The sequence below is a fragment of the Canis aureus genome, chromosome 13, assembly GCF_053574225.1.
Source record: "Canis aureus isolate CA01 chromosome 13, VMU_Caureus_v.1.0, whole genome shotgun sequence".
Taxonomy (NCBI): Eukaryota; Metazoa; Chordata; class Mammalia; order Carnivora; family Canidae; genus Canis; species Canis aureus.
Window position 1 is genome coordinate 62,871,075 of NC_135623.1, and position 26,713 is coordinate 62,897,787.

At 39.2% G+C, this 26,713-nt stretch overlaps 1 protein-coding gene and 1 long non-coding RNA gene across 10 annotated transcripts in view; one reads left to right on the forward strand and one right to left on the reverse strand.

The window, feature by feature from the left end:
* Positions 1-10,206, reverse strand: part of LOC144282629 (uncharacterized) — a 62,405-nt gene extending 52,199 nt beyond the window's left edge. For both annotated transcript variants that reach the window (XR_013351125.1, XR_013351126.1), the window contains exons 1-2: positions 9,830-10,206; positions 1,717-1,838 (exon numbers count right to left, since the gene is read on the reverse strand). This is a non-coding gene — a long non-coding RNA (uncharacterized LOC144282629). The remainder of the gene's footprint in view (positions 1-1,716; positions 1,839-9,829) is intronic.
* The window catches only part of RAPGEF2 (Rap guanine nucleotide exchange factor 2), a 242,171-nt gene that overhangs the window by 70,920 nt on the left and 144,538 nt on the right, over positions 1-26,713 (forward strand). For all 8 annotated transcript variants that reach the window (XM_077846523.1, XM_077846526.1, XM_077846528.1 and 5 more), the window contains exons 2-3: positions 2,834-2,904; positions 13,884-13,940. In XM_077846523.1, coding sequence (XP_077702649.1) covers positions 2,834-2,904; positions 13,884-13,940 — 128 coding nt within the window. The remainder of the gene's footprint in view (positions 1-2,833; positions 2,905-13,883; positions 13,941-26,713) is intronic.

Consider the following 26,713-nt stretch of genomic DNA (forward strand, 5'->3'; position numbering starts at 1 on the left):
AAAAAAAATTTTTTTTTTTTGTATTGACAAATGGTTCTAAGATTCATATGGAACTGCAAGGCACTCAAAAGAGCCAAAACAATCTTGGAAAAAGTAGAATAGGATTGGAACACTGATACTTCCTGTTTTTAAAACTTACCACAGAGGTACATAAACAAGACAGTGTGGTACTGGCGTAGGGATAGACATATAGACCAGTGGAATAAAATTGAGAGTCCAAAAAGAAACACTTTTGTGGTTAGTTGATTTTCAGCAAGAGTTACCAATACAGTTCAATGGGGGAAAGAATAGTCTTTTCAACAAAGGATAATGGGGACAGGTGGATATCCACATGCAAAAGAACGAAGTTGGACCCTTCTTCCCTCACTATACAAAAGTAACTCAAAGATGGATCATAGACTTAAATGTAAGAACTACAGCTGTAGAACTCTTAGAAGAAAATATATTAGTAAATCTTTGTGACCTTGGATTAATAGTTTCTTACATATAACTCTAAAAGCACACACAACAAAAGAAAAAAATGGGTAAATTGGACTTCATCAAAATTCATTAATTTTGGCTTCTAAAGGCATCATCCAAGACAGTGACAAATTACAAAGCCTGTAGAATGTGGGGAAATATTTGCAAATTATATATCTGATAAAAGCCATCTATCCAGGATATATAAAGAATTCTTAAAGTTCAATAATAAAAAATGTTAAAAAATGAACAAAGATATTGAATATTTTTTTCCAATGAAGTTATATAAATGGCCAGCCAGTAAGCACATGAACAGTGCTTAGCATCCTTAGTCTTTAGGGAAATGCAAATCAACACCACAACTAGATACCACTCCAAACCAGCTAGAGTGGTGAAAATTAAAAAGACAATAACAAGTGTTGTGGACAACATATAACAAGGAGGTATGTAGAGAAATAGCATTCCTCATACATTGCTGATAGGCTTATAAATGGTACAGCCACTTAAGAAATTTGACAGTTCCTTAGAGATAGAGTTACCATAGGAGCCAGCAATTCCATTTGTAAGCATATACCCATGAGAACTGAAAACAGGTGTTTAAACAAAAATTTGCTATTTTTAACTGTACCTCCACAATGAAATATTACTTGGCAATATAGTGGAGAGTAGAGATACATGTTTACAGAGTAGATGAACCTTGAAAATATTGTGCTAAGTGAAAGAAGCCAGACAGAGAAGGTGTAAATTCCATTGTTAGATTCCTTTTACACAAAATGTTCATAATAAGCAAGTCCATGGAAACAAAGTAGATTAGTGGTTGCCAGGAGTTGGGAGTGGGGGTTATGGAAAATGACTGCTCATGGATATGGAGTTGCCTTTTGGGGCGTTGAAAAGTTCTGAAGTAGTGATGAGGATCATACAAAAATGAACCACCAAATTATTCACTTTAAAATAGTAAATTTTGTGGCACTTGTGCGGCTCAGTCAGTTAAGCTTCTGGCTCTTGATTTCAACTCAGGTCAAGATCTCAGGGTCGTGAGATGGAGCTACTGGCTTGGAGCCCGCGTAAGATTCTCCCTCTCCCTCTCCCTCAGCCCACCCCCCCCACCCCCAACCCCGCTCACGCTTCCCCCTCCCCCCCCCCAGAAAAAGAGAAATTTTGAATTCTAGCTCACCCAGCCACCCTGTCAGAGCGGGCAGCAGACACCCCAGCCCCCACCTCTGCTCTCTGGGGGGTCCTCACCCTGCCCGCCCTCACCCTCTTCCTGTTGCTCTTCCTCTGGGGTAAGGTGCAGTGGGTGTCAGAGTCCAGAGGGCGGGGAGGTCACACACATGGCCTTGGCTGGGGTCTGTGCCCTGGTCCGGTGCTGCTGTGAACTCCTGGAAGAAAAAAAAAAGATTTTATGTGACTTGTATCTCAATAAAACTCTTATTTTAAAACACAAAGGATAGGGGGCACCCGAGTGGCGTTCAGTTGGTTAAGTCTCTGACTCTTGGTGTTGGCTCAGGTAATGGTCTCATAGTGCTGGGATTGAGCCCCACACGGGGCTCCTCTTGGGAGGCCACTTCAGATTCCCTCCCCCTCTCCCCCACCCGCATGGATGCACTCCCTCTCTCAAATAAAATCTTTAAAAAACATGATAATTTTTCAAGTTTCTTAAAATACTTCTGTTTTAGATTTTAACTAAAATTTAAGAGAGGAGTAGTAAATACCCCTTCATATTCTTGTTTCCACAAACTGTAATCCTAGATTAGTCTTGAAATACTAATAACTTGTTAGCTTGTCATTTAAATGAATAAAAATGGGGTTTTGAACTTTTACCTGTTCTGAACTTTCATGAATAACTTTGAATTTTTTCTAAGTATTATAGTATGATTGAGAAAAGTAAGACGTCTCTTTTTTTAAGGCAAATATTTAAACTTAAATATTTCTATATATAAGAAATGTCATTGTGATAAGAATTGAAAAAATTCGTGTTCATTTTTAAGTGTAGTCATGTAATAGCATGCATTAATTTTATGTTGACTGGGAAAATAATTTGATTTAAGCATATTATTGGCATATAAATTAAGACTTTACATTTGAGATTTTATTTAAAAGGCAGAAAGTAAGTGATAAAAAACTAAAGGAATTTATTTTCATAAGTTTAATTAAGCCAATTTATTTTATATTTTGAGGCTCTGTCTATATCCCCAAGGTGGCTGATGAATGACATTTGTGTGATTTAGCTTTTCTCTTGATAATGTTATTTTTGATGTCTAAGAGAACTTGTATTACAAGAAAAGCACTGTTTTTAACTTTGTAAATATAATGACTTATTTTAGAAGCTGCCTTTCCTGAGAATCTAAAAATTTCTGTTTTTCTTTTCAAACAGGATCTGGAAATAGTATATTCCTATTTACATGGTATGGAAGCCTTATCAAACTTGAGAGAGCACCAGCTTAGGTGAGTCATTTTACAATGACTGATAATGGGATGCTGGGATTTTCTATGATCATTTTTTATGGTTAAAGAAATAGGATTAAAGATAACTTGTGAAAACTCTGCTCTATCTAGCCTCTGTACTTGGCCTTATAAGTTTTATATCCATATAATAATATTTTGACATTTCTGCCATAGTGATATTCTCTCCTCCATATCCCACTCCCTACCCTCCCTCATCTAAAGGAATAAACACTATGTGGTGAATACCCCAAAAGAAACCTTATTTGCTGTCCTGGCAAACAAAGATCTACATTTCAATGTTTCAATGTTTAGATACATAAGAAACCAGATTTTTTTTTTTTTTTTTTTGGATTTTATTTATTTTTTCACAAGAGACACAGAAAGAGAGAGGCAGAGACACAGGCAGGGGGAGAAGCAGGGTTCATTCAGAGAGCCCAATGTGGGACTTAATCCCAGGACCCCAGGATCACGTCCTGAGCCCAAGGCAGATGCTCAACCACTGAGCCACCCAGGCGTCCCCAAAACCAGAATGTTTTTACCCATTCAAAGAATAATTGGGTTCATTATCAGTATGTTTTAGGTCTTTGTATAGAATATATTTATTGCATTAAGTTGACTGCCCTTTTTTGGGAAACATAAAAATCTTATTGGTTCTATTCTACAGTGATGCAGCAATCTTAATTATGATTATCTGGTTATATTAAAAGAGCAAAATCATGTAAGCCAGTGATTTTTTTCTTAACTGGAACAGAAAACAAAGGACCTTAGGTAGATGGATTATATATAAATGTCAGCAAGGACATATGAGCTTTTGTTTCCTCCAACTGTAGCTAGTTTTAATACCAGTAGTTTTTAATTATGAAAGCAATACATTTTCTATGTATTTTCCCTTTACTCTTTAAACACTAATTAATTGGCGAGCATGTCAATTTCATATTTAGTTGTTAATTGAAAAAAGTGTCAAGAGGATTCAGTACTTTTAAAATTTAATTTTTGATGAAAATCATTTAAATTAAAGTAGATTGCAGGTTAAGTGCTTAAAAATTCAAGTTTTATTGGAAAGGGCAAAACCATTGGGAACTTAGAAGATGGCTCAAATTAAAGTAGGCATAATTTTTAAAGTGTCTATAACTTCCATTTTATGTTTTTCGGTGGCAGCTACCCTAAGAAAAAGTTATGCACCATCTATTTACTAAATGCAGTTAATCTGCAAGTGCAAATGGAATTATTTAATAAGCAAATACAAATGGCACATTCCCATGTGCGTATAAAATGTTGTAGTTTTATATATATAGTATATACATATAGTTTTATATGGGTAATATTTCAGTAATATTTAACATATTGATTACATAATGTATGTCTGTAGTACATGTGATTATAAAATTACTGAGGTAACAGGAACTCTATGCAATAGAACAAGGAAAATTTTAATACTTCTTATGGAAATTTGCAAAATTACAAAAGTAAATAGTATGACAAAGTCTCATAGACCTATTACCCAGCTTTAGAACCATCAACTTTCCACTGTTTCAAAGGGAAATTATGGTTAGAAATAACTGATTAATTCAGTAGTGTAGTTTAGTCTATTTACACCTTAGAAAGTCTGTTTTGGAGACTATATAGTTTTGTTTGTTGGTTTGAGCTTACAGGGAGGGAACTTTGGGATGTTTATCTTAATCTGCTTATATTGAAAAGTCATTTGTTTCTGATATTTATGGAAAATATCAGCTGAAACTAACTTCAGTCCTTTTTTAGAACAAGATCAGGATACTAACATGATTAATAACAAAAAAGAGGTGCAGATAAACATAATAACTTGGATAAGCTTTTATAATAGCTACCATTTCTAGGAAAAATATATCTTAATTTCTTTTTTTTGAATTTTATACTCTCCCTGGGATTAATAGAGAACAGTTAAGACTTCCACATAATAGAGTTTTCCAATTTTAGAAAAGGCAGCTCTTAATCAAGATTTTAGAAGTTTATTTGATATTGGGTAATATAGAACATTAGTCTTCTATGAGGGATAGCAGAGGGTTTCATTTATCTGAAAACTTTGGCTTTGTGCATTATTGTGGCCCATCCATATGCATGCTATCACGTGATTCTGAGTGGTAATTGACATGCAATTAGTTGACTGTGTTGCCATAAGATCACATATTTTGTGTAATGAATAGGTTTTTAGATCTTCACTTAAAAACTATGTATTTTTTCAACATGACTTTATTTATTTATTTATTTATTTATTTATTTATTTATTTATTTTTTATTTATTTACGATAGTCACAGAGGGGGAGAGAGAGAGAGAGAGAGAGAGAGGCAGAGACATAGGCAGAGGGAGAAGCAGGCTCCATGCACCGGGAGCCCGACGTGGGATTCGATCCCGGGTCTCCAGGATCGCGCCCTGAGCCAAAGGCAGGCGCTAAACCGCTGCGCCACCCAGGGATCCCTGACTTTATATTTCTAATATTTACTCCCTTAACCCACATAGTTTAGAAGAAGGATATTTCCGATATGGGTAGAGGATGCTATAATTAGGAGTGGAGGCCAAAAATCTGAAAAAGCAGAATAACCGTCTGAGTCCATTCAGTGTTGGAAATGAAAGACTGCTGAAATAAATAAATAAATATAACTAACTATCTATATCTATCTATATATATATATATACACACACACACACACACACACATACATATATATCTTTAGCATTATGGATAAGTGTAATTATTGTTATATAAGCAGTTGTAGATCATTAAGAAACAACTGAATTATGCTTATTAGTATATTCTTGAGGATTCAGGGAATATCAATGTGCTTTTTATAAAATATTCAACAATGTTTAAAGACAACCAATTTTGGTACTTTTCCCATTTATTTACGTTAGTACTTTCCCCAGTTATTGGTCGCATAGAAGATTTTATTCCTGTTTTTCTGAGGGCACTGGTTAAATTTATTTATTCTGTCAACAATTATCGATTGTGTGCCTACTATGTATTGGATGCTGACATAAGCTATGGAGATGCAGCATTTAAGTAGACCAAACCTCTGCCATCATGGAGCTTATATTCCTGATGGGGCAGACAAGACTTAAGTAAGTGGATCAGTGTTGTTTTCTTCAGATGTTAGTGTGCTTAGCATGGTGTATAGAGTTACCCAGCAGATTCTGAACCAGGGGTGAGTGATAGTCCAGTGAGGCAGAAGACACACAGAGACAGTGATTGAGACATAAATTTGCCGAGGGATCTTGTGTAGAGGGAATCCAGGGACAGCAGAGTGGACAAAGCACCACTGCTGGGATCCACATGCAACAGGTTTTTATAGCATAGCAGCTTTGTCTAGCAGCTATCTGTAGCCTTTCCCCTCCTTCTGCGACCAGTGTTCCAGGGAGCTCAAGGCCTGCTGTCCACACACTCTTTGTTACAAAGGAGATGCTCTGTGTTAGCCACCCTGGGCTGCTGACCTTGAACACTGAACAGCTTGTTCTACATAGTCTGCTTGATGGGAATATAGAGGGGGAGGATGGGATCTCTACATTTTCAGTGAGTTATTAACAGGAACGTTCAAACTGCGCTTGTACAAACTAGCCTTCTAGCTTGTACCATATACTCTATCAGAGATTCCCTGGATGGCTCATGTATATTTTTTTAGGAGGGGGAGGGGCGAGGGAAAGGATGAGAGAAAATCTTAAGCAGGCTCCACACTCAGCAGTATGTAGCCTGACGTGGGGCTTGATCTCTCAACCCTGAGATCATGACCTGAGCTGAAATCCAGAGTTGGACACTAAACTGATTGAGCCACTGAGGCCCTCCTGGCCCGTACATTTTTTATATCCTCTTTTTCTGAGATTTCCCGGGGCCAAGTATGCTGAGATGAATTGCACCAAATCCTACAGTAACAGTATAAGCCACAGCATTCAAATAATAGAAAACAAATGGCTGAGAAACTCTAGAAAATATTTTATCAGAGGAAGCCTGCAGTCCCTGGTAGGGGGAGTTCACTATATACCCAACAGTTGGTTTTATTCTGTATGGAAGCTGTGGTCAGGGCCCAGGTGGCAAACAGGTTCCCCATACAGAATCCAAGGGCAAAAAGTTAAGCTGTTTAGGAGGCACCAGAAGAGGCAGGTCATGATTGTCTAATGAATGCAGGAGGTGCCGTTCTGGGATAATACCACTCCTGACTCGTGGTTTGGCTCCAGGTTTGTGGTACCCATTTGTTCACCTCCCCTCTGTTACACAGTGGGACAACCTGAAAAGGATGGTGGGAGTATAACAGTGCTCCATAAGGTGATTATGATTGTGTCCCTTTTGTCTTTTTTTTTTTTTTTTTTTTTTTTAACAGGGAGAGAAACTCCTTAAGCAGGCTTCAAACCCAGCACAGCACAGAGCCCAGAGCCCAGTGTAGGGGCTCCGTCACACAACTCTGAGATCATAGCCTGAGCCAAAATCAAGAGTTGGGCACTTAACCTTCTGATCACCCATGTGCCCCAATAGTGTCCTTTTTAATGAGAGATCTGGGGTTGTGTGCCTTTATTATCTTTGGTTGAGTTGGGTGAGGAAATGGGGGATGGTTAGGTCCTGTTCTACTCCTTTTCCCCACTGGGCCAAAAACCTAAAGCACTGTGGACTTCTTTGCCATTTCCAGGGCCATTTAATTATATGTTCCCCTGTAGATGGAATTTGTGGCAAGGACAATAAAAGGTTACCTTGTGCCTCTATCTGCAGCAGAGAACATTCTTCCTGCACGTTGTCTATATGTATTCTAAGGGTGACATCAGGTCCTTGAGTGAGTAGAGTGTAGGCACGGGACGGATTGTAAGGTACATGACAATGGACCAAACTGTGATATAGGTTACAGGGCAGAGAATGGAGTGCAGCTCCACACTAGGAGGACTGTTGGTCAAGGTCTACATTGTTGCGAGGAGGCATGCCATTCCTCTGGTTTGGGTTGGGTCATTGCCTGACTCAGGCCTTTGGATTATATATCCTTTAGCCATCCTGCTATAGGATACTGGGTGTGAACAGCTACTGGGATCCCTTTAGTTATGTCTTCTACTTGCTATAAGGCAGGGTAAATAGCACACAGCTGTTCTAAAATGTTATATTGGGTCAGCTCCTTTTTATTTTTAATTTATTTTAATTTTTTAAAGATTTATTTATTTGAGAGAGAGAGAAAGAGAGAGAATGAGCAGTGGGGAGAGGCAGAGGGACAGGGAGAAGCAGACCCTCCCTCAGTGAGCAGGGAGCCTGATGTGTGGGGCTCGATCCTGGGACTCGCAGAACCTGACCTGAGCTGAAGGCAGCTGCTTATTAACCAGCTGAGCCACCCAGGTGCCTCTCAGCTCCTTTTTATGATTGTGATCAGAAACCTATTAGTACTCGTTTGTGTTCTTGCCATTGCTACAAGCTCCATCCAAACCTTCTGGGTAACTGGCTACACCCAATTCATATGGCTGTCCCTATACAAGAATACTTGAGGCTTTGATCTATTTAATAGCCATCTTGGCGTGTTCAAATGTGCCCTCTTGAGGACTAGTCCCATTGGGCTCCTTTTAAGCCAGTCTATGAAGGGGCAGAAGCAGTTGAGCCAGACAAGGGGTAAACTGATGCCAATACTCTAAGAGACCTACGAAGGTTTGCAGCTGCTTTGGGATAGTGGGGCATGGGTGTGCCTGTATTTTCTCATTAGGTACTACAGAAACAACCTTTGTCTTATCCGATAAGCCAGCACACTGTATTTTGTTTTTGTTGACTTCTCAACCTTGACTTATTAGGTGAGAAAGCAAATCTGGTGCAGCGGCCTGCAAAGTAGAAAAAGACTGAAAAGTTAACATTAGATCATCAGTATAATGAAACAAAAAGACTGGCCACCAAGCTGTGACAAATCAAGGGGCTTTATAAATACCCCTGTGGTAGGATAATGAATGTCTGTTCTCCTTCCCAGGTGAAAATGGATTGTTCTTGGCTTTCTAGAGCTATAGGAATACTGAAAAAGGGGTTAGCCAGCTCTAACATAATGATATGTGCCTAAAACTTCCCCAATTCAAGTCAGCAAGTGACATGATGTTGGGCACAGTTGTACGAAGAGGGGCTACCACCATATTTAGTTCCCTGTAATCCACAGTCATTCTCCATGTTCCATCTGGTCTCTTTCCAGGCCAGACAAGACTATTATATAGACTGTGAGTTGGTCATATCATTGCCCACCTGGGCTAATTCCTTAATTGTGCCTGTGATTTATTTTATTTATTTTATTTTATTTTATTTTATTTTATTTTATTTTATTTTATTTTATTTTATTTTATTTATTTTATTTATTTTATTTTATTTTATTTTATTTATTTTATTTTTTTATTCATTCGAGACAGACATAGAGAGAGAGAGGCAGAGACACAGGCATAGGGAGAAGCAGCTCCATGCAGGGAGCCTGACGTGGGACTCAATCCCGGGTCTTGGGGATCACACCCTGGGCCAAGGGCGGCGCTAAACCGCTGCGCCACCCAGGCTGCCCCATGCCTGTGATTTTTTTTCGTGGCCTCCTGGGAGGTGATACTATTTACTTGCCATCCCCCTCTGTGGGACAAGTAGCATTACAGCTGTACATTTTGCATCTCCCCTTATTATTTGTTTGACCAAGTGCACCCTCAATTTGAAATCCCCTGCCATAGTTTGTAACGTTAGTCTTGCGAAGACATCCATTCCTAGAATATATTTGGGTGTTGGGGTCATATACAACGAATAGGGCTTTGGTGGGAGTTATCCTGTCCACAGTTACGGCAACCTGCTTTGTTTGTATGGTACCCCCCCTCCGTAGTGGTTACCGTAAAAGAGAGTACATTTGGCACTAGTTTTAACCAGAGCTGAAACACTCTATGGGACCAATCTATGGTGAGTTCTCCATGTGGCCCCCAGTCCCCAGGTACCTGGGTGGTAGCAGCCTGAAGCAGCAGCACGTGTCCTTGGCCTCTTCCCTGGTTTGTAGAGAAAGCGCCTGTCATCTTCTGTCTCAGGGTGCCCTTTGTAAATTGCTGTTCAGGTTTTAAATTCTGCCAGAGGCCAACAAGGACTGCACTGGATTACTTGTCTCACAGAGGGTCCCTGTTACCCTGAGGTCTCACTACATCTGGCAACAGGTAACATGTGCACCCGTCGTCTTTGTTTCTTCCTCCTGTGAATCTGTTACCTTCATCCCTGCCTTCCCAATACCTCTTTTTCTGACCTTTCCTGTTTCTGCCAGACCTGTGGCAGCCAGCTTAGCCCATCAGGGGCTGCCCCATTAGAGGGTCAAGATGGACACAAGGCCCCGCCAACCATCAGGGGCAGACTGACTGTAGCACAGATTGTTATGTAATGAATGCCAGTTTGCACATCCCTGGCCAACAGCGACCTGCCTTCAGTGCCCATGTCCCGTGTACTGAGCAGCCATGCCACCCTGGATTCCCTTTGTTTCTCTCCAAATTTATCTCCCAATTCTACCCATTCGGCAGGTGTCTAATCTTCCACTGTGGTCTATGCCGATGCTTAAGTTGCCCGCAGGTTCCAGGGTTCCCCATTCAATGGGCATGAATGCTCTGCTTTCATTTTGGTTGGTAACAAGAGGCTGAGCTAAGAGAATGGGAATTTTTATGGGCTCATTCCAATTAGTCTCTTCTTCGGTAGAACTTTTCATTGGGTCCCCCAGCTTGGGATCCCAGGCTGGCTTAGAGATACATGCAGGGACTTTGTTGCTGGGGCAGTTAACCACCCTTCAGTTGGGCCGTTCTGTGTGCCAGAGTTTTTAATTTAACATCTTGTTTTCCTCAAGCCGATTATTGAGGTCTATGGAGTGTCATTTATGTTAGTCTTGCCTTCCTCTCTAAATGCAGTTTCTCCTGTAGGGTGGCATACTTTCTTCAAGGCAACTACACGGACAGGAGGGGTCAGCTAACCATGGCAACTGAGCATCTATCCTTTTCTTAGTCAAATTTATCTTGGTCAAAATTTCCTCTAGACCCTTCGATACTTTCAGGGGGCATTTCGTTATACTCATGTGGTGGGCTTATCCATCAAGGATAGGGGCTATCGAGCCCCACATAGATGTGGATGGCCAGCCTGGGATTTCCCCTGCAAAAATCCTTATTCCCTTTCCCACGTGTTGGTGGTCATGGTTTGCATGTTTTGTTTTGTTTTTCCTGGCTTCCTGGTTGGCTCACCATTTGTGTGGTCACACCCCAACAGACTCTAAGCCAAGGGTGGATGATTGTCCTATGAGGCCAAAGAAATGACCTGGAGACAGCCAGGGAGGCATAGGTTTATTGGGAGAACTTACTGTAGGGAGTCCAGAAGTGCCAGCCTGGACACACAGCATCTGTTGCAGAGATCTACATGCAGCAAGCTTTTATACTGTAGCAAATAGCCAGCAACTATCTGTAGCCCATCCCCTTCCAGCATGGCCAGTGTTCCAAGGAGCTCAAGGTCTGCCATCCAGACACTCTTTGTTACAAAGGAGATGCTTCTGATCAGCCAGTGACCTTGAACACTGAACACTTTCTTCTATACATTCTGCTTGATGGGAATATAGAGGGGAGGACAGGATCTCTACAGTCTCAAGATAGTGATTAACAAGGCCATTTAGAGTGTGTTTGTACGAACAAGCTTTCCAACACTTACCATACACATAAGAATGGGTGTTGGGCTGCTTTCACTTTGTGGTCAAAGGCAGTAACATCTGAGTCAGGGCAGTTTGCAGAAATCTCCACAGTATAGTGATGCCCAGATACTCTGCTATGGGAAACAGGTTCAGTGCATGAAGGCACCGAGGATAAGGAGTTTGGATTTCTTCCAAAGGTAGTGGGAACCAAGAGCACAAGTGTGAGAGGATCTGACTTAAGGTTTAGAAAGATTTCTCTGGAAGCCATGTGGCGAATGGACAATAGGTGTACAAAAGCAGAAGCTGATGTCTACATTTGTAGACTTGGTCAATTTGAGAGAATATATTTTGGAAACAGATGCTGGCAGAAAGATGGGATATTAAGAAAAGGGAGGAGTCAAGGATAATGATTCCAAGGTTTTTGGCCTAAACATTTGGGTTCTATTGATTGTGGGAAAGCAAATTTTTGGGAAGGAAATTTAAGATCCGTTTTGGACATTTTGAACATGAAGTCGCTGTTACACAGCCAGTGGCTATGTTGAGTAGGCATTTAGATAAGTGAGAGATTAGGTGTGGGGCACTGTTTGGGAAGTCATCTGTTTATAGATTAAACTTAAAATCATAGACTGGATAAGATTACATGGTGCAGAGGAGAAGAGGGCTGATAGGAGTTGATAACATTTAGAAGTTAGGTAGAGGAATGGAATGGGAGGAGAATCCAAAGGAGACAGAAAAAATAACTAAGGAGTTAAGAGGAAAACCAGAAGATTGAGGACAGGAAGATTCTAGGAAATGATGGTGTAAGGATACTGCTGAGAAGTAGGAATTAAGATAAGGACAGAAAAGATTTAGATAATACAGAGGACACTAAGAACTTTTAGAGCCTTTTCTTTGGAGTTTCAGGGAGCAAATGATGGAGAAATGTTAAGAAGGTGAGAAAATGGAGAGAGAATATATATAGACAGCCCAAGAGGAGAATATCTGTCATGGGTAAAAGCAAAATGTGGTTAGTAGCGGGAGGCGGATGTGTGGTCAAAAGAGGTGCACCCTTACCCCACACGGGTGATGCTAAGGTGTGTTTATTTAGTAAAGGAAATGATTTTGGAGGAGGTAGACATGGATGGTGATGTAGGAGAAGGAGGTAAACCCGAAGGAACGCAAGGTCTACTGTAGGAGAAGGAATGAGATCCAGTGAAGAGGTTAGGGCAAGGACGCTTCTTTCATTCTAACAGGAAACAAGGAGGGCTGTTATCTAATTTAAGACCAGGTATTTTTAGACTTAAAACTTGTGACTCTTATCTTTTCTTATAAAGAATTGGTGTGATTCAATCCCTGTGTTAATGATGTGTATTCAAGGTTTGATACTGCCTCCTCGAGTTAAGTAACATTCAGTTGGGATGTTTCAAGTTAAGGGATAGAGAGGACCTCTGAAGTAGGAATGGTGGTAGTAAGCACAAGGAAGAAGAATATACAGGAAAGTTGTTTTCAAGTGAAAAATCAAGAGTATGTTGTGTTAATAGGATTTAGCAAACAGGAAAGATGGCAATGGGTTGATATCAGAGTTGCTTGCACAAAGTGGAGACCACTAACCCCATTGATCAAAATGGAGGTGCTGTTGAAATAATCACTTTTATAGCCAATTTATTATTTGGTGGTTCCTTCATAAAAAGAAACAGTCATTTTCTCTTTTACATTTTTGTATTTTTTTGGAAATTTTACTTGGGCTTAATAGAATAGGATGCTTCTTGAAAATGCTGTTCTTGAGGTAATTTTGAATATTTAAACATTTATTCATGTTTTCCATAATTTCCATAATTTTTTCCTCAGGGATGAATCAGCCAAAATAACAAATCTTTAAGCTGTAAAGCCTCCATTTAGTCATTAGTCATAAATATACTGAGTTAATAAAAGCCTACTTTTGCTGAAATTACATACTGGTAAATAACATTAACATGAATGACGTTATCATTTTTTAAATTAATAGGTTCTCCCTTCTAATTTTTAGGTTCTTTTCTTATTTTCTGCTTACCTCAGAGAACATTAATTTGTCTACATGTCATTTACAAAGTGTAAAACACATATAATTTTGTACCCCATAAAAATAAACATGTAAAATTGACATATAACAAAGGTTTTTTTTTTTCCTAGTGTCTTTTTACCAGATTTTATTTTATTTTCTTAACCTGGGTATCAAGAATATTTATCTTGAGGCTAATAATTATGGCAATCCATATAAAATAATCTTAACTGTCTATACTACATGTCTCTTTTATGTTTTTAAATTATTAGAGTGTTTTTTCATGATACATGTTGAACTCATGTCCCCCTCTTTTTTTTTTCCCTTACAGGTTAATGTGTGAAACTGTGAGATATGAAAGACATGAAGCAAATGAAGTTTTATACTAGTAGGTGTTTCCTTTCTCTTTGTTCAGTGTATACGGCAACAATTAAATAATTTCCTTAAAGTATCACAGAAGTATTACTAATGGCTAGGTCAACGTTACTTTAATTTTGCATTAACTAATTTTTTGTAACTTAGAAACATAAAACATTTCAACTATTACCTGTCATAAAGTAAAGTTTACAGTCCTTTGCAGATAAGTGTGTATCTATACCTATATACCTCTCATGTATGGTTCAGAGATCTAATTTAGTATTGTGGAGTATTTTGACAGTTTTATCATTATGAAATAAGGAACAGTGTAGTCTTTCCAACAGAACAAGATATATTTTCCCGCAACCATATGGAATGAGATGTAATGATGATAGCATAAATGTCATATTTTAGTTTATAATCCTTTCAAAAATAGGAAAATAAGCTGCCCACATCTCTTTGGGCATAGTTTGTTCTATAAATAATACTGATACTTATTTCAAGATGTGTAACATATTCCTTGAAAAAATGACCACAAGTTTTTAAAAAATGTGATAAACATAGTAGTAGATAAATATTGTTGTATTAAGGACGTATAAACTGATTTACTGCACATATTATTTTATTAATAATGTTTGCCACGATTGGCTGTTGTTCAGTTGACTTTCTATTTTTCAAAGTACTTATTAAATAAATAATAACTACTTTCCATGCATATTATAGGGATTACTTAATGAAATAAATAAAATGCAACTCTCCCTTAAGGAGGCTATAATTATAGTCTCCTGAAGGAGATGGAAATAAAAGGAGAACAACAACAGCAAAAAGTAACCAACCAAAAGAACTGAAAATAGGTACTAAGGGCTGAAGAAGTATAAGGGGAGCCTTGTGGGGAATGGGGGGAGTCTCAGAGAGGTGGCCCTTGAACTAGGTCTCAAAAGTATATCTGGTGGTCTAGAGAGACTTTCTGGCAGAAGGAACAGTAAGAGGGAAAGGGGCCTGATGTTCTGAATATTATAAGGTTAGGGCCACTGACATGTGCATCAAGATGACAAATTAAGGAAGAGTCAGGCTATAGTCATATTTGCTTGTGAATGTGTTGTTAAAAATACCAGTTGTGATTTTTTAGGCAATTGGAAATGAGTTTTTTTTCCTTCTAAATAACACTTTATTATGGAAAATTGCAAATATTGATGATATTGGAGACAGTAGTATAATGGTCCCCCAGGTATGCATAATCCAATAATGTTAATTGATGGCCAGTTATGTTTCATCTCCTATTCCCTATCTCCAACCAGATTATTTTTATTTAAGTCTAGACATAACAATTTATCTGTATCAATTTTAGAATGTGTCTTTGTCTTTAAAAGATAAAGGATTAAACAAAAAATTTAACTACAATATTATCAATCAAACCTTAAAAAATAATTCTTTAATATCATGGAAATATTCAAAATCTCTTTGTCTCAAAATATCATTCATTCATTCATTCATTTATATATAAGGATTTTATTTATTCATGGAAGACACAGAGAGAGAGAGAGAGGCAGAGACACAGTCAGAGGGAGAAGCAGGCTCCCCATAAGGTGCCTGATGTGGGACTTGATCCTGGGTCTCCAGGATCACATCCTGGGCTGAAGGCAGCGCTAAACCACTGAGCCACCCAGGCTGCCCTCAAAATATCTTTTATTTATTGGTTGATATTTTTCTTAAATGTCTTTTGCAGCTGGGTGGCCAGTTTTCAAGCAGTAAAATGATGTGACCAAATGCCTCCCCATTCTTCCCCCTCAAAGATGTCTCCCTGAAGATACAAAGGTGGATTAGAGTGAGTGGCTGGGCAGGGAGATTAGTGAGGAAACATCAAAGTAATCTGAGGGGGTATGGCTAGAACTGAGGCCCTTCAGGGAGTCAGGGATGGAGGTTGGAAGAAGATAGGTGATCTGATCTAGGATGATTCTTTGGTTGTAACGTATGAAACTCTGACATCTAGGGGATGTTTTACAGGCAATTCTAAATATCCAATCTAGAGAATAAAAGAAGGTACATCAAATGTAGAAGAATAGTAAGTAATCGGAGTGTATTTATTAATGAGAAAACTAGCAAGAGGCAGATGCCCTTAACATATTTATTCTTGAAGAAATTAAGACAAATATTTTAGAATATTTGTTTCTTTTAGGAGCAATTAGAAGCTGTCAATGGAATGAGTGTACAGATGTTAGGGTTGGGAATCTCTGAGGGGTATTATTAACATTTTCTGAAGCTGTCTAATGGCGGTGTGTCAACTTTCTATTAATTTGACCTCCCTCCTTAAAGCATGGTTTTGATAGTATTGATGATGTAATTTGATGCAAACGTTTAACAAGCACTTCCTATCTCCCACATAGTCTAATAAGTACTTTACATGCATTAATTTACTTACTCCTTGTGGCTGCCTTTGGGATAAATATTATCATCACCCCAGTTTTACACATGAAGGTACTGAGCCGTTTAGGGGCTAAGGAACTCGCCAAGGTCTCATTGCTGAAAGTGGGATCTAGATTTGAGCCTAGCCATTGTGATTCTGTTGCCTTAGCTGTTATCCCACTCACTAGCTTTTTCCAGCCGTTTTCATGCCATCGTAAGAAATGGCGCCATAAAAAATGATATTGCTTGTGTGCATGTGAGTATAAGCCTGTCATCCCTTTCTGTTGCTGGCATCCCAGGGGTGCCAGGGGTGATGAAACCCACCATCGGTTGCCTCCATTTCCCCGAGTCCCTAGCAATGATTACTTTTTATTCATTTAAATTGTGGGTAGGTTACAGTGTCTTAAATATATCTGAGTTGTTTGTTTTAAAGTCAGCGAATGTGAGCTATGCTGATGATGCAAAGCCACGTCTTAGATAATCCTAAATTGATTGCATTTAGGTTAGAATTTGTATATAAAGTTGATTGTAGCAGTTGCTGATTTTTGATTAGTTAGAATCAGGTGACAATGGAAAGTCTGTGGATATTCAGGAGATCATGATTTCCTAAGACCAAAAATTCGCAGAGACTAATTGTAGATCACTTAATCAGATCCCTGGTATTTGGCCAATCTTGTGATGAAGGGTAATTGGAGTGTTTTCTTCTGTGATCCTTGAAGAGACATGCTTCTGCTCTTATCAATCTGTGTCCATGCAGTTTTGAAAATTAAAGAATACTTGTATTTGTGGTGTATATAAATCTGTGATAACTTCATAATACCATCCCTCTTTTGGGGACCCGCTGTTATTAACTCATGAGGGAAATGACTTGTCTGCTCTTGTTCTCCCTCGAGTGTTAAGAATGTAGTGTAGCCAGAATATCAAAGACTTCCAGACTTTGGCTTTATGATCAAGAGATGAGTATTTTTTTTCCTTATTATGTTTGTCTGCTGGTAACTTCTAAGTTGATGGTTATAATAATTTCACCAGGTAAATATAATACTCTTTTGATCCAACTCCACACCTCATTTTCCTCAACTATAAAGTGGGAACAGTAGTAATAGTATCTACCCTTTAGTGTTGGTGTGAGGACAATATCAGTAGCATGTATAAAGTCTGTAGAGTGTTGCATACCTCGAAAGTGCATAAAAATGTTAGCTGCTGCTCGGGGAGCCTGCTTCAGATTCTCCCTCTGCTCCTCCCCTCACTAGCTCCCTTCCCTCTAAAATGAAGAAATCTCAAAAAAAAAAAAAAAAAAAAAAAAAGGTAGCTGCTACTATTGTTATCATCATTGGTATATTGATAATTTACATTATGGTATTATGATCTTCCAATTTTTTAACTGCTTTAAACGTTTGTTAGGAAGGCATCATGGTAGTGATATCTAACTCCCATGGTGTTAATTGTTTTAGCGTAAACCAAAAGGATGACAAAAAAGATTGGGGAAGAGTTGTGGCTCTGACGAAATTGAACTGTAAAAAATTTAGAATTGACCATTTAGAATCTGGCATTTTTTTTGTGTGCTAGAAAGATAGATGAAATTAGTTGGACTTTATACAATGGATGAGAATATCAGGTGATTTCCGTCTTCCTTTCATTTGTTGTTATCAATATATGCTAGATTGCTTGCTTGGATAATATAGAGGTGGATAATATAAATATGTAACCTGACACACTACAGATATTTTGCTTAAAGAATGTAATTTGGGGCATCTGGGTGCTCCATGGCTGAGTGTTTGCTTTTGACTCAGGGTGTGATCCTGGGGTCCTGGGATCAAGTCCTGCATCGGGCTCCCCATAGGGAGCCTGTTTCTCCCTCTGCCTGTGTCTCTGTCTCTCTCTGTGTTTCTCATGAATAAATTAATAAAATCTTAAAAAAAAGAATTTAATTCAAGAAATGACATAAACAGTATGTCCTTTCAGTTTTAGTTTTTCTTTAGTGTCCAGGCATCCTCATGATATCATTTTAATTTACAGTTACTTTTCAGGTGCTAAAAACCTTTGGATCAGAAATTCAACCATTACAGTTTTTTAAAAAATGTATACATGCACCCCACACCCACACTATAAATGTGTGTAACGCTACCTCTGTTCTCCTTTTCCCCATATATGTCTGCCTGAATGCATTGGTTTCCAGAAGAGTTTTCATAGCATTTTGTGAAGGAGTTTCTCCCTATTGCCGGAGAGGAAGTTGTTCCTGTATTTAAAAAAAAAAAAAAAGCTTCATTCAGGTCCATTGAGTCCCTTAAAGCATTTTGATTGAAATCTGTAAACGTGCAATTTAGAACTTCAAGCCTCTACTCAGTGCTCGTTGCTTGTAGCAGTCTTCCCATGTGTTGACTTGGTTTCCTGTTGTCACGGCAGCTATCCTGAACTGACCCTGCTCTGCAAGGTCCCCAAGCCTCTGCTGCTGTCCCCTTCATGCCCTCCCAACTCCCCCACCTCCTCCTCCTCCTCCTCTGTTCTCCCCACAGGGAGGATCTTTCTGTTCTCTCCTCCTGCCCCCTTTGCTACAGGCCCGAAGCGTGCCAGTCTCTCACATCCGTAAGAACCTTCTCCTTTGATGCTTTGGCCCGTAACCGATTGTTGTACTGCTTTTTTCCTTCCTAATGTGGCCAAGCATTTATTTCATTTTACATCACTCATCTACTACCTTAGTCCTTCCTTAAAAAAAAAAAAAAAAAGAAAAAAAAAAAGAAAAGAAAAGAGAAAGAAAATACGTCAAATCTCCTTTCTTTCCCAGCAGGATATAATCACAATTTTCAAATATCCTTCTTGTCCATGTTTCCATGATTTTGCTGTACTTGTATGTGTGTATAAAGAAAATAGTGAAGTCCCAAGATTTTCATTTACATGAAGGAATGAGATTTTTAAAGAATTAGCCTGTACGTAGAATTGTGGTACAAGGATGTTTAACCCCAAGCTTAGCGTGTTGTGAGGTACTTGTGTGCTGTATGTAAATATGAAAATTCAAATACACACACACTTGTGTATACATACATGCACATACACTGACATTTAGACAAACTTAAGATTATGCACAGTTGGTAATACTCTAGGGCTTCTTAGCAATATTGATATTTTAATATTTACTATTAGTCTTTAGATTAAAATGCTTTATTTTTGTGGTGAATAGAAGAGTAAATAGAACTTTCAAAGCTGTATTTAGTTTTAACCTCTGTCAAGGCAGGGACTGTAGTTTACATTTGCCACGCCTGGTACAGAAACTTGGAGTAGTCTGTTCTCTGTTATTTTTTGAGTTTATTTCAAAGGAAGATGCTCCTTTTAGAGATCGGCTGATAAAGACCTTCATTATGGTCTAATTTTGTAATAAAAGGGCTGACGGTGTGTTAGGTGTTAGATTTTTTCGTATCAGTTCCCTGTGGAACTCTTTGGTGAATAAAGACCTCTGAACTCTCAGATATAGCTCTTTAAAGAAATATGTAGTTGGTAAATAAGGCTAATTACTTCATCTGCTTTCTGATAAGTACAGGTTAGTGGTGCTATAAACCGTTTGGCAGTATTATTGCAGTTACTTGAGGCCCTTGTTTAGTGAGTTGGCAGATTTGGCTTTGAATTTCACTCAGTTTCTGGATGTCTACAGGTTCTCTTTGATTTCTGAGCACTACTTTTCACTAGATGAGGAACAGGTTTGTGATGAAAATGAGATTGCTGTGCATAATTCTAAAAGACTGGCTTTATAAATTAATTTCATGACTCATCGGTAGTTTTCAAAACATTTAACTTTTCAGATTTGGCTGCTCTTTTTTTTTTTTTTTTTTTTTTTTTTAGATTTTATTTATTTATTGCTGAGAGATACACACAGAGAGAGAGAGAGAGAGGCAGAGACACAGGCAGAGGGAGAAGCAGGCTCCATTCAGGGAGTCCAATGTGGGACTTGGTCCCAGGACTCCGGGATCACACCCTGAGCCGAAGGCAGATGCTCAACCACTGAACCACCCAGGCGTCCCTATATATTTCTTTTTTAAGATTTGATTTATTTGAGAGAGAAAGCAAGGACGAACATGTGAGTGCATGTGAGCAGTGGGAGGGGCAGAGGGAGAGAATCTCACAGGGACTCCCCACTTAGTGTGGAGCCCATCCCAGGACTTGATCTCAGGAATCTGGGATCACGACCTGAGCCGAAGGCAGACGCTCAACCACTGAGCCACCCAGATGTCCCTTGGCTGCTCTTTTAAATTTGATAAATTGTTTCTTGAGCCCTTGAAAATATCCCTCCATCCTCAGTATGGCTGAATGACTGATTGATGTATTGTAATATATGTGGAATCTGCATTGACATTTTTTTATCATTAAAAAAAAAGTGTTTTGAATAACTTAACGGTTCCCAAGGCATCACTCCTTCATTTCATTTTTTAAAATGAATTTTGTTAGTTTAAGAATGACTCCATTTATGAGCCTATAGAATTTTTGGCTTTACTCGTTCTTCAGGTCTGCTGGCTAAGTGAATTACGATTAAAAAAAAAAAGGATGTCTTATTATATTCCCTGTATTTTCTTTTTTTTTATTTTTTAAAATTTTTATTTATTTATGATAGTCACACACGGAGAGAGAGAGAGAGAGAGAGAGAGAGGCAGAGACACAGGCAGAGGGAGAAGCAGGCTCCATGCACCGGGAGCCCGACGTGGGATTTGATCCCGGGTCTCCAGGATTGCGCCGTGGGCCAAAGGCAGGCGCCAAACCACTGCGCCAACCAGGGATCCCTATTCCCTGTATTTTCAAAATACAGTTATTTATTTTTCAAAATAAAGCTGAAATAGCCTTAATATTTTCATCAGTTTTCAGAGTTCTTCTAATGTATTTACTTTTCCTTTTTTCATGGTTCTGAGCTCCTGCTATTGAGTAGAGAATAAGGATTTTCTCAAGAACTTAATGTTAAAATGGTGCTTTTTTTTCTTCAAAATTTTTATTTATAATACAGCGAAGTACCTTCCTTACAATCTAGAACTTTTAGGAGACAGAATAAAAAGTTACCCTCAAAAAAAAAATTACCCTCTATTTCTTAAATGTGTTTTCAGAAGTATGGGAATTTATATATTTATATATAATTAAATATTATGAAGTATATACTTTTGTAATAAATATTGCTTCTCTAAGCAGAAGAGACCAGGGCCCTGGGTGGCTCAGCTGGTTGAGCGTCTGCCTTCGGCTCAGGTCACGGTCCCTGGGTCCTAGGGTCGAGCCCCGCATCGGACTCCCTGCTAAGCCTGCTCCCTCTATCTCTGCTGCTCCTCCTGCTTGTGCTTTCGGGCTCTATCTCTGTTAAACAAACAAACAAACAAACAAATTCTTAAAAAAATACTGCTTCTCTATAGGGTAAAAATATAAATGCAAAAACCTGTAATTCTTGTTAGAGCTCTTTCTAAAATATGTTTTATTATTATGCCTTAGTAAAAATCATGTGGGTTTACCTTTCTTTTGACCTAATATTTCTAGGATCACTTATAATGCTGTGTTGCATTAATTTATCTGATGAGCTTACTTTGTGGTATTGGCCATCCAAAAATAAATAATGCATATTTTGTCTTTCAGCTTATAGCTTACAGTCCCATCAGAGGAGCAGAAACCCAAAACAACTGATGATTAAACTTTTTGATTAACCCAGTAACAAAAGTGATGTAATGTATTTGAAAAAAATTAACATTATTGTGTATCTGAAAAGCCATCTGCATATTGGAAGGTGGCCATTGTTAGAACTTCTTTTTTTATGCCATGGAACACTTTGTTCATAGGAAATCCTATTTAGCTCAATAGCAGTAGCTGTTATGGTTAGAAGAGGGTTGGACGGTGTGTAGTCCCAAGGGGCTGGCAAGTGCATATTGAAAACCTCTGCTGTGAACTAACTGCCTGACTCCTGTAGAAGGACAGAGAATAATTTGCTCTAAATAAGTAAAGTTATTTGCATGATGGCTTTTGGCATAATCATATATTTGAGAGTACAAGTCTAAGCCCATCAGAAGAGTATGAAGGACAGTATAGGTGAGCAGCCACGAGGGCCTGACCTTCAGCAGAGAGCCTCGATGGAGAGGCTTGAGGGTTGGGAGGCACAAACAGAATGTGATGATAGGTTGGGGAGAAGGAGAAACTTAGGAAGATTTTCTTCTATTTTCTGGTTTTGTCCTCTGGTTGGATGCTGCTGCTCAGATGGTAGATCCAGAAAGAGACCGGTGTTTTCTAGTTTTGGTCATTTGGTGGCCGGCCTTTTGGGATTCCTTGCCTAGTTGTCTCCACTTAGTTATTGGAATTTTTGTTACTCGTCATTTTATTTCCCTTTCTGATGTTTTACCCCAGATGGGGAGCCATTTGCCCACAAAAGGGTGATAAGAGTCCTGGCTCCACATCTTTTGGATGCCCGCAGCTTTGGTGCTTGAATATGGTATAATATCCTTTCTAAAACATCCAAAAAAATGGATGTTTGATGTTTGGGGTCCTAGTTGCATCTAACCTCTCCATGAGTGCCCCAGCCACTTCTTCCCTGAATGGTCTTCCTAACCCGTGTTTGTAGACGCTTCACTGATGCTTGAATGGGTGACCATTCTTATTCACCATGATTTTCATGTTTTTGCTTCTCTGTGTCCTAATGCCCTTGCTGCTGTGGCCCACAGAAAGCACTGTAGAGGTGATTCTATGCCTCTGGGTCACTTCCGACCTAGGCCAATGCCATATTGCACTTGATCTGCCAAAGTGGGCGGGATTCCTTCCTGTGGCTCTGACGCCCTCCTCATGCCTTGTTTTGTCAGGCTCATCTGGGAAAGTACTAATTTCTGGCCCCAAATTTTCTGAATTCTTGGAGGGTACCATTCTTACCAAAGTTTCTGTTTCTATTTGTCACCGCCACCCTCCCCCCTCAGGTGCCTGTTTCCAGCTGAATATTAAGGCACCTGAGTATCCCCTGCCCGCAGCTGCCTGCCCCACTCCTGCTACTCTTGTCTTGTTGCAAGGCTTTCTCCTCAGTTTTCCTTGCTGTCATTGCCATAAGCAGCCCTTTTGGTTGTTGGGCTCCACAAAACACCACTAAATTTTCATATTAACAACTGAATAAAGTAGCCCTTTCATGTTAGTTTTTTGCTCTCTAATAGCTGCCTTTGCTAAGTTAGTTTTCTTTTGATGCTGATGCTGATTCTTCCAACCCCCTTGTCATCTTCAGTTTGATCACTTGCATTAGCTTCCTGCTTTCTAAATGGGAAATGTGCAGCGGCACATGCAGCCCTTTCATGTGCAGACATCGCCACCGTGTGGGCTTCCCACATATTGCTTAAGGCCGTTCTCGGCCTGGTTTCATTTTTCTGGTTACTGGTAAATTGAAACTTACATCTTTGACTTTTCTTAAGATTTTATTTATTTATTTTAGAAAGAAAGCCCAAGAGGGGGCAGGAGTGCAGGGGGAGGGAGAGGGACAAGCAGACCTCCTGCTGAGCGCAGAGCCCTATTCCCTCCAACTCTGGCCAGGTCTCCAGACCCGGAGGCCTGTGACCTGAGCCGAAACCCAGAGTCTGACGCTTACCCGACTGAGCCACCCAGGCGCCCCAGGCTTTCACTTTAATACCACATCTGAGTTGGTGTCTATTAAATATTAATTAATTCATTAAGAATAGAGCTTGAGTGCCAATCAAGCATTGTGTAGCATATATATATACACACACACACACACACACACATATACGTGATACTGGTGAGTTACAGGAGTTTAAAAACTAATGGTGGGGAAGACTCTTAAAATAAATATTATGACACTGGCAGCTGCTTACTGTGAACATGTACAAAATGCCCTGAGAGCTCAGGAAGAAAATGAGTCACTTTATTTGGAAGCTACTAACACACTTCTCAGGGTAAGTGGTAGTTAGCCTGGAATTCGAAGGATGAGTAATGAGTTTACTAGATAAAAGGTACTGTTTAAAAGCTGGACCAGCAGGTTTATCCAAAGGCCCTTGAGACATTGTTGGGGAAAAATAGTGTAGTATGGCTGACCAAGGTGAAGTTTGCAGGATAGGACATTTGGGGTTAGGAGCAGGAGGTAAAATTGTAGGTTGGCCTTTTAGAAATGGTCATAAGAGAAGGAAAGAGATGAAGAGAACTCTCTTGTGTACCTGCTATGCAAGGCACTGCACAAATATACTGTTGTTAAATCCAAGTAATGTTGTGAAAAAGGTATCAGTATCTCCATTTTACAGTGGAGGAACTAGGATCTAGAACTAGAATTTAACTTCAGCAGGATCACATGGCTAGCAGGAACGAATATATGTTCCAAAACCTTTGTGCTTTGCATAGCAACATATTGCTTCCTTCCTGTGCTCGCCAAGGGTTTGGACTTTCTCTGGTTGGGGAACTACGGGTCGTAAGCAGAAGCTCGCCACGATCTGACGCGCATGAGCAAACGGTAACTGCAGTGGTGCCCAGTTTCTACCTGCGGCAGCGCGCAGCTCCTGTCTGGAAGGAGCTTCAGTGTCGTTGGAGGAAGGTACCTAGGTACCTCAGGACTAAGAATTCAAAGGAGAAAAATATAAAATAGAATAAAATTAGATGGGATAAATATTTTGGAATTTGGAAAACAGTGAGGAGAAGATTTATTAAAGAAATAGGGCTTGAGCCAATTCTTTAAGGTATGATATGATTGAGAAGATGAAGAGAGGCAGACGTCTTCGACAGGTTGGCCTAGGTGGGAAGGAGCAGCCAGGAGAGCAGCCAGGCAGTAGTGGTGGTTCGCGTTGAGGAGTAGAAGGAAACAAGGCGGGGACAGAATGGCTCCACATTCAGTGCTTGCCTCTCTCTTCCCCGTTATTCCAAGTCTACACTTGCCATTCCAGCTTAGCCTTGGCTTAAGGGGCATCATTCATTTTTGATTACTTCAGAGTCCTTCTGTCTAATTAGACCGAGAGCGAATTGATCATTCTATAATGGTCTGTTTATATTTTGGTTTTGTTTGGTTTGGTTTGGTTTGGTTTATTCATTTTCTCCACGTTGGTGAAATAAAAAGGCTTTTCAGAGTGTCTTGTCATACACCTAGGCTTTTGTGGCTTTCATTTTGTAGATTGCAGAATGGGCTGTACTAGCATCAAATCAGTTGTCTGTTAGAGTTCTTAGTTTAGTCTAAAAAATTATAGGTCTTTTCTAAGTGTCCATTTTGGCTAATCAGAGAGATTTGCAAAGTACTACTTTGCTGTATGTCCCTCTTTAATCTTTAGGTTCCTCTTTTCTACCCACTGCTGCTGGTGTTAAGACTTAGGTTATTTGGAGACGCTCAATCCAAGGTTTATTCCAAGATTCAGCTTGTCCCATTAGCTCATAATTTCGGCCCTTAGCTCATTTTAAAAGCATAAAACAATTATTGAGGAAAAAATTAAAATAACACTGGTGAATATGACACCTGCAGCTTATTTCCGTAGATATTGATAGAGTTGTACTTTTTCTCTTGCCATTTGTTGCTGTTGGGGCTTGGTTTTGAGACGGTTTTTCTAAAGGTTTTTCAAAGTTGACAAGCCCCAAGCATAAAAATCACCTGGGGTCTGTGTTTAAAAGGCACTGTGATGGATCTCCCACCTGATGATCATAGACTGTGGGGTTAGGTGGAAAAGGCAGAGGCTGAGAGCATTCATTCTTAATTAATATCCCAGGTGATTGACATGCATATTAAAGCTTGAGAACCACTGGACAAAATGAAATCCCAGTGTTAGTCCCAGATAACTACTATTGTCATAGTCTTCTGTTTGCTAACTTCGTTGCCAGTGTGTCTGTAAGCGAGGTCTGGGATTCAGTTTGCTTATTACCCTTTAAGTGTTAGAAAAGTTTAATGCTGCTCCTGCTAAGTACTTTCTTAGAACCTCTGCATTTTTTCTTTAAAAAAATAATCATCACTTTATATGTGTAAAAAATGCTATAAAACCTCGGGTAATGACAGCTGCACTGTGGGAAAGGCGTATTTGCAGCCTTTGAAGGGAAGCAGGATGTACCCCATACTGAAACACTGCCTGCCTGAGGCATAATTGTAGATGATTTCTAACAAAGTCAGGAGAATTTTCTGGATGATTAATACTAAGTAAAACAGATTTTATGGTGGCATCTCACAGCAAGGAATTTTTGGAACACAAACCAACATGAGTTCTGTGGGGGGATGGGTGGGAAGAGAAGATGGGAGGGATTTTCTAGCTTTACAGCTATTTCCTGAACATGTTAAAATAAGATTCACTGTTTTTGTTTTCCTAGTTCTGATGAACTTACATTTATAAAACCCGAATCCTTAAAAAAGAGATAATAATAAAGGAGTTGCTGTGGTCATAATTGGCATGGCATGTAGTGTACATGTTCCCTAAATTCAATAAATGTTTGTTGATTGATCATCCTCTT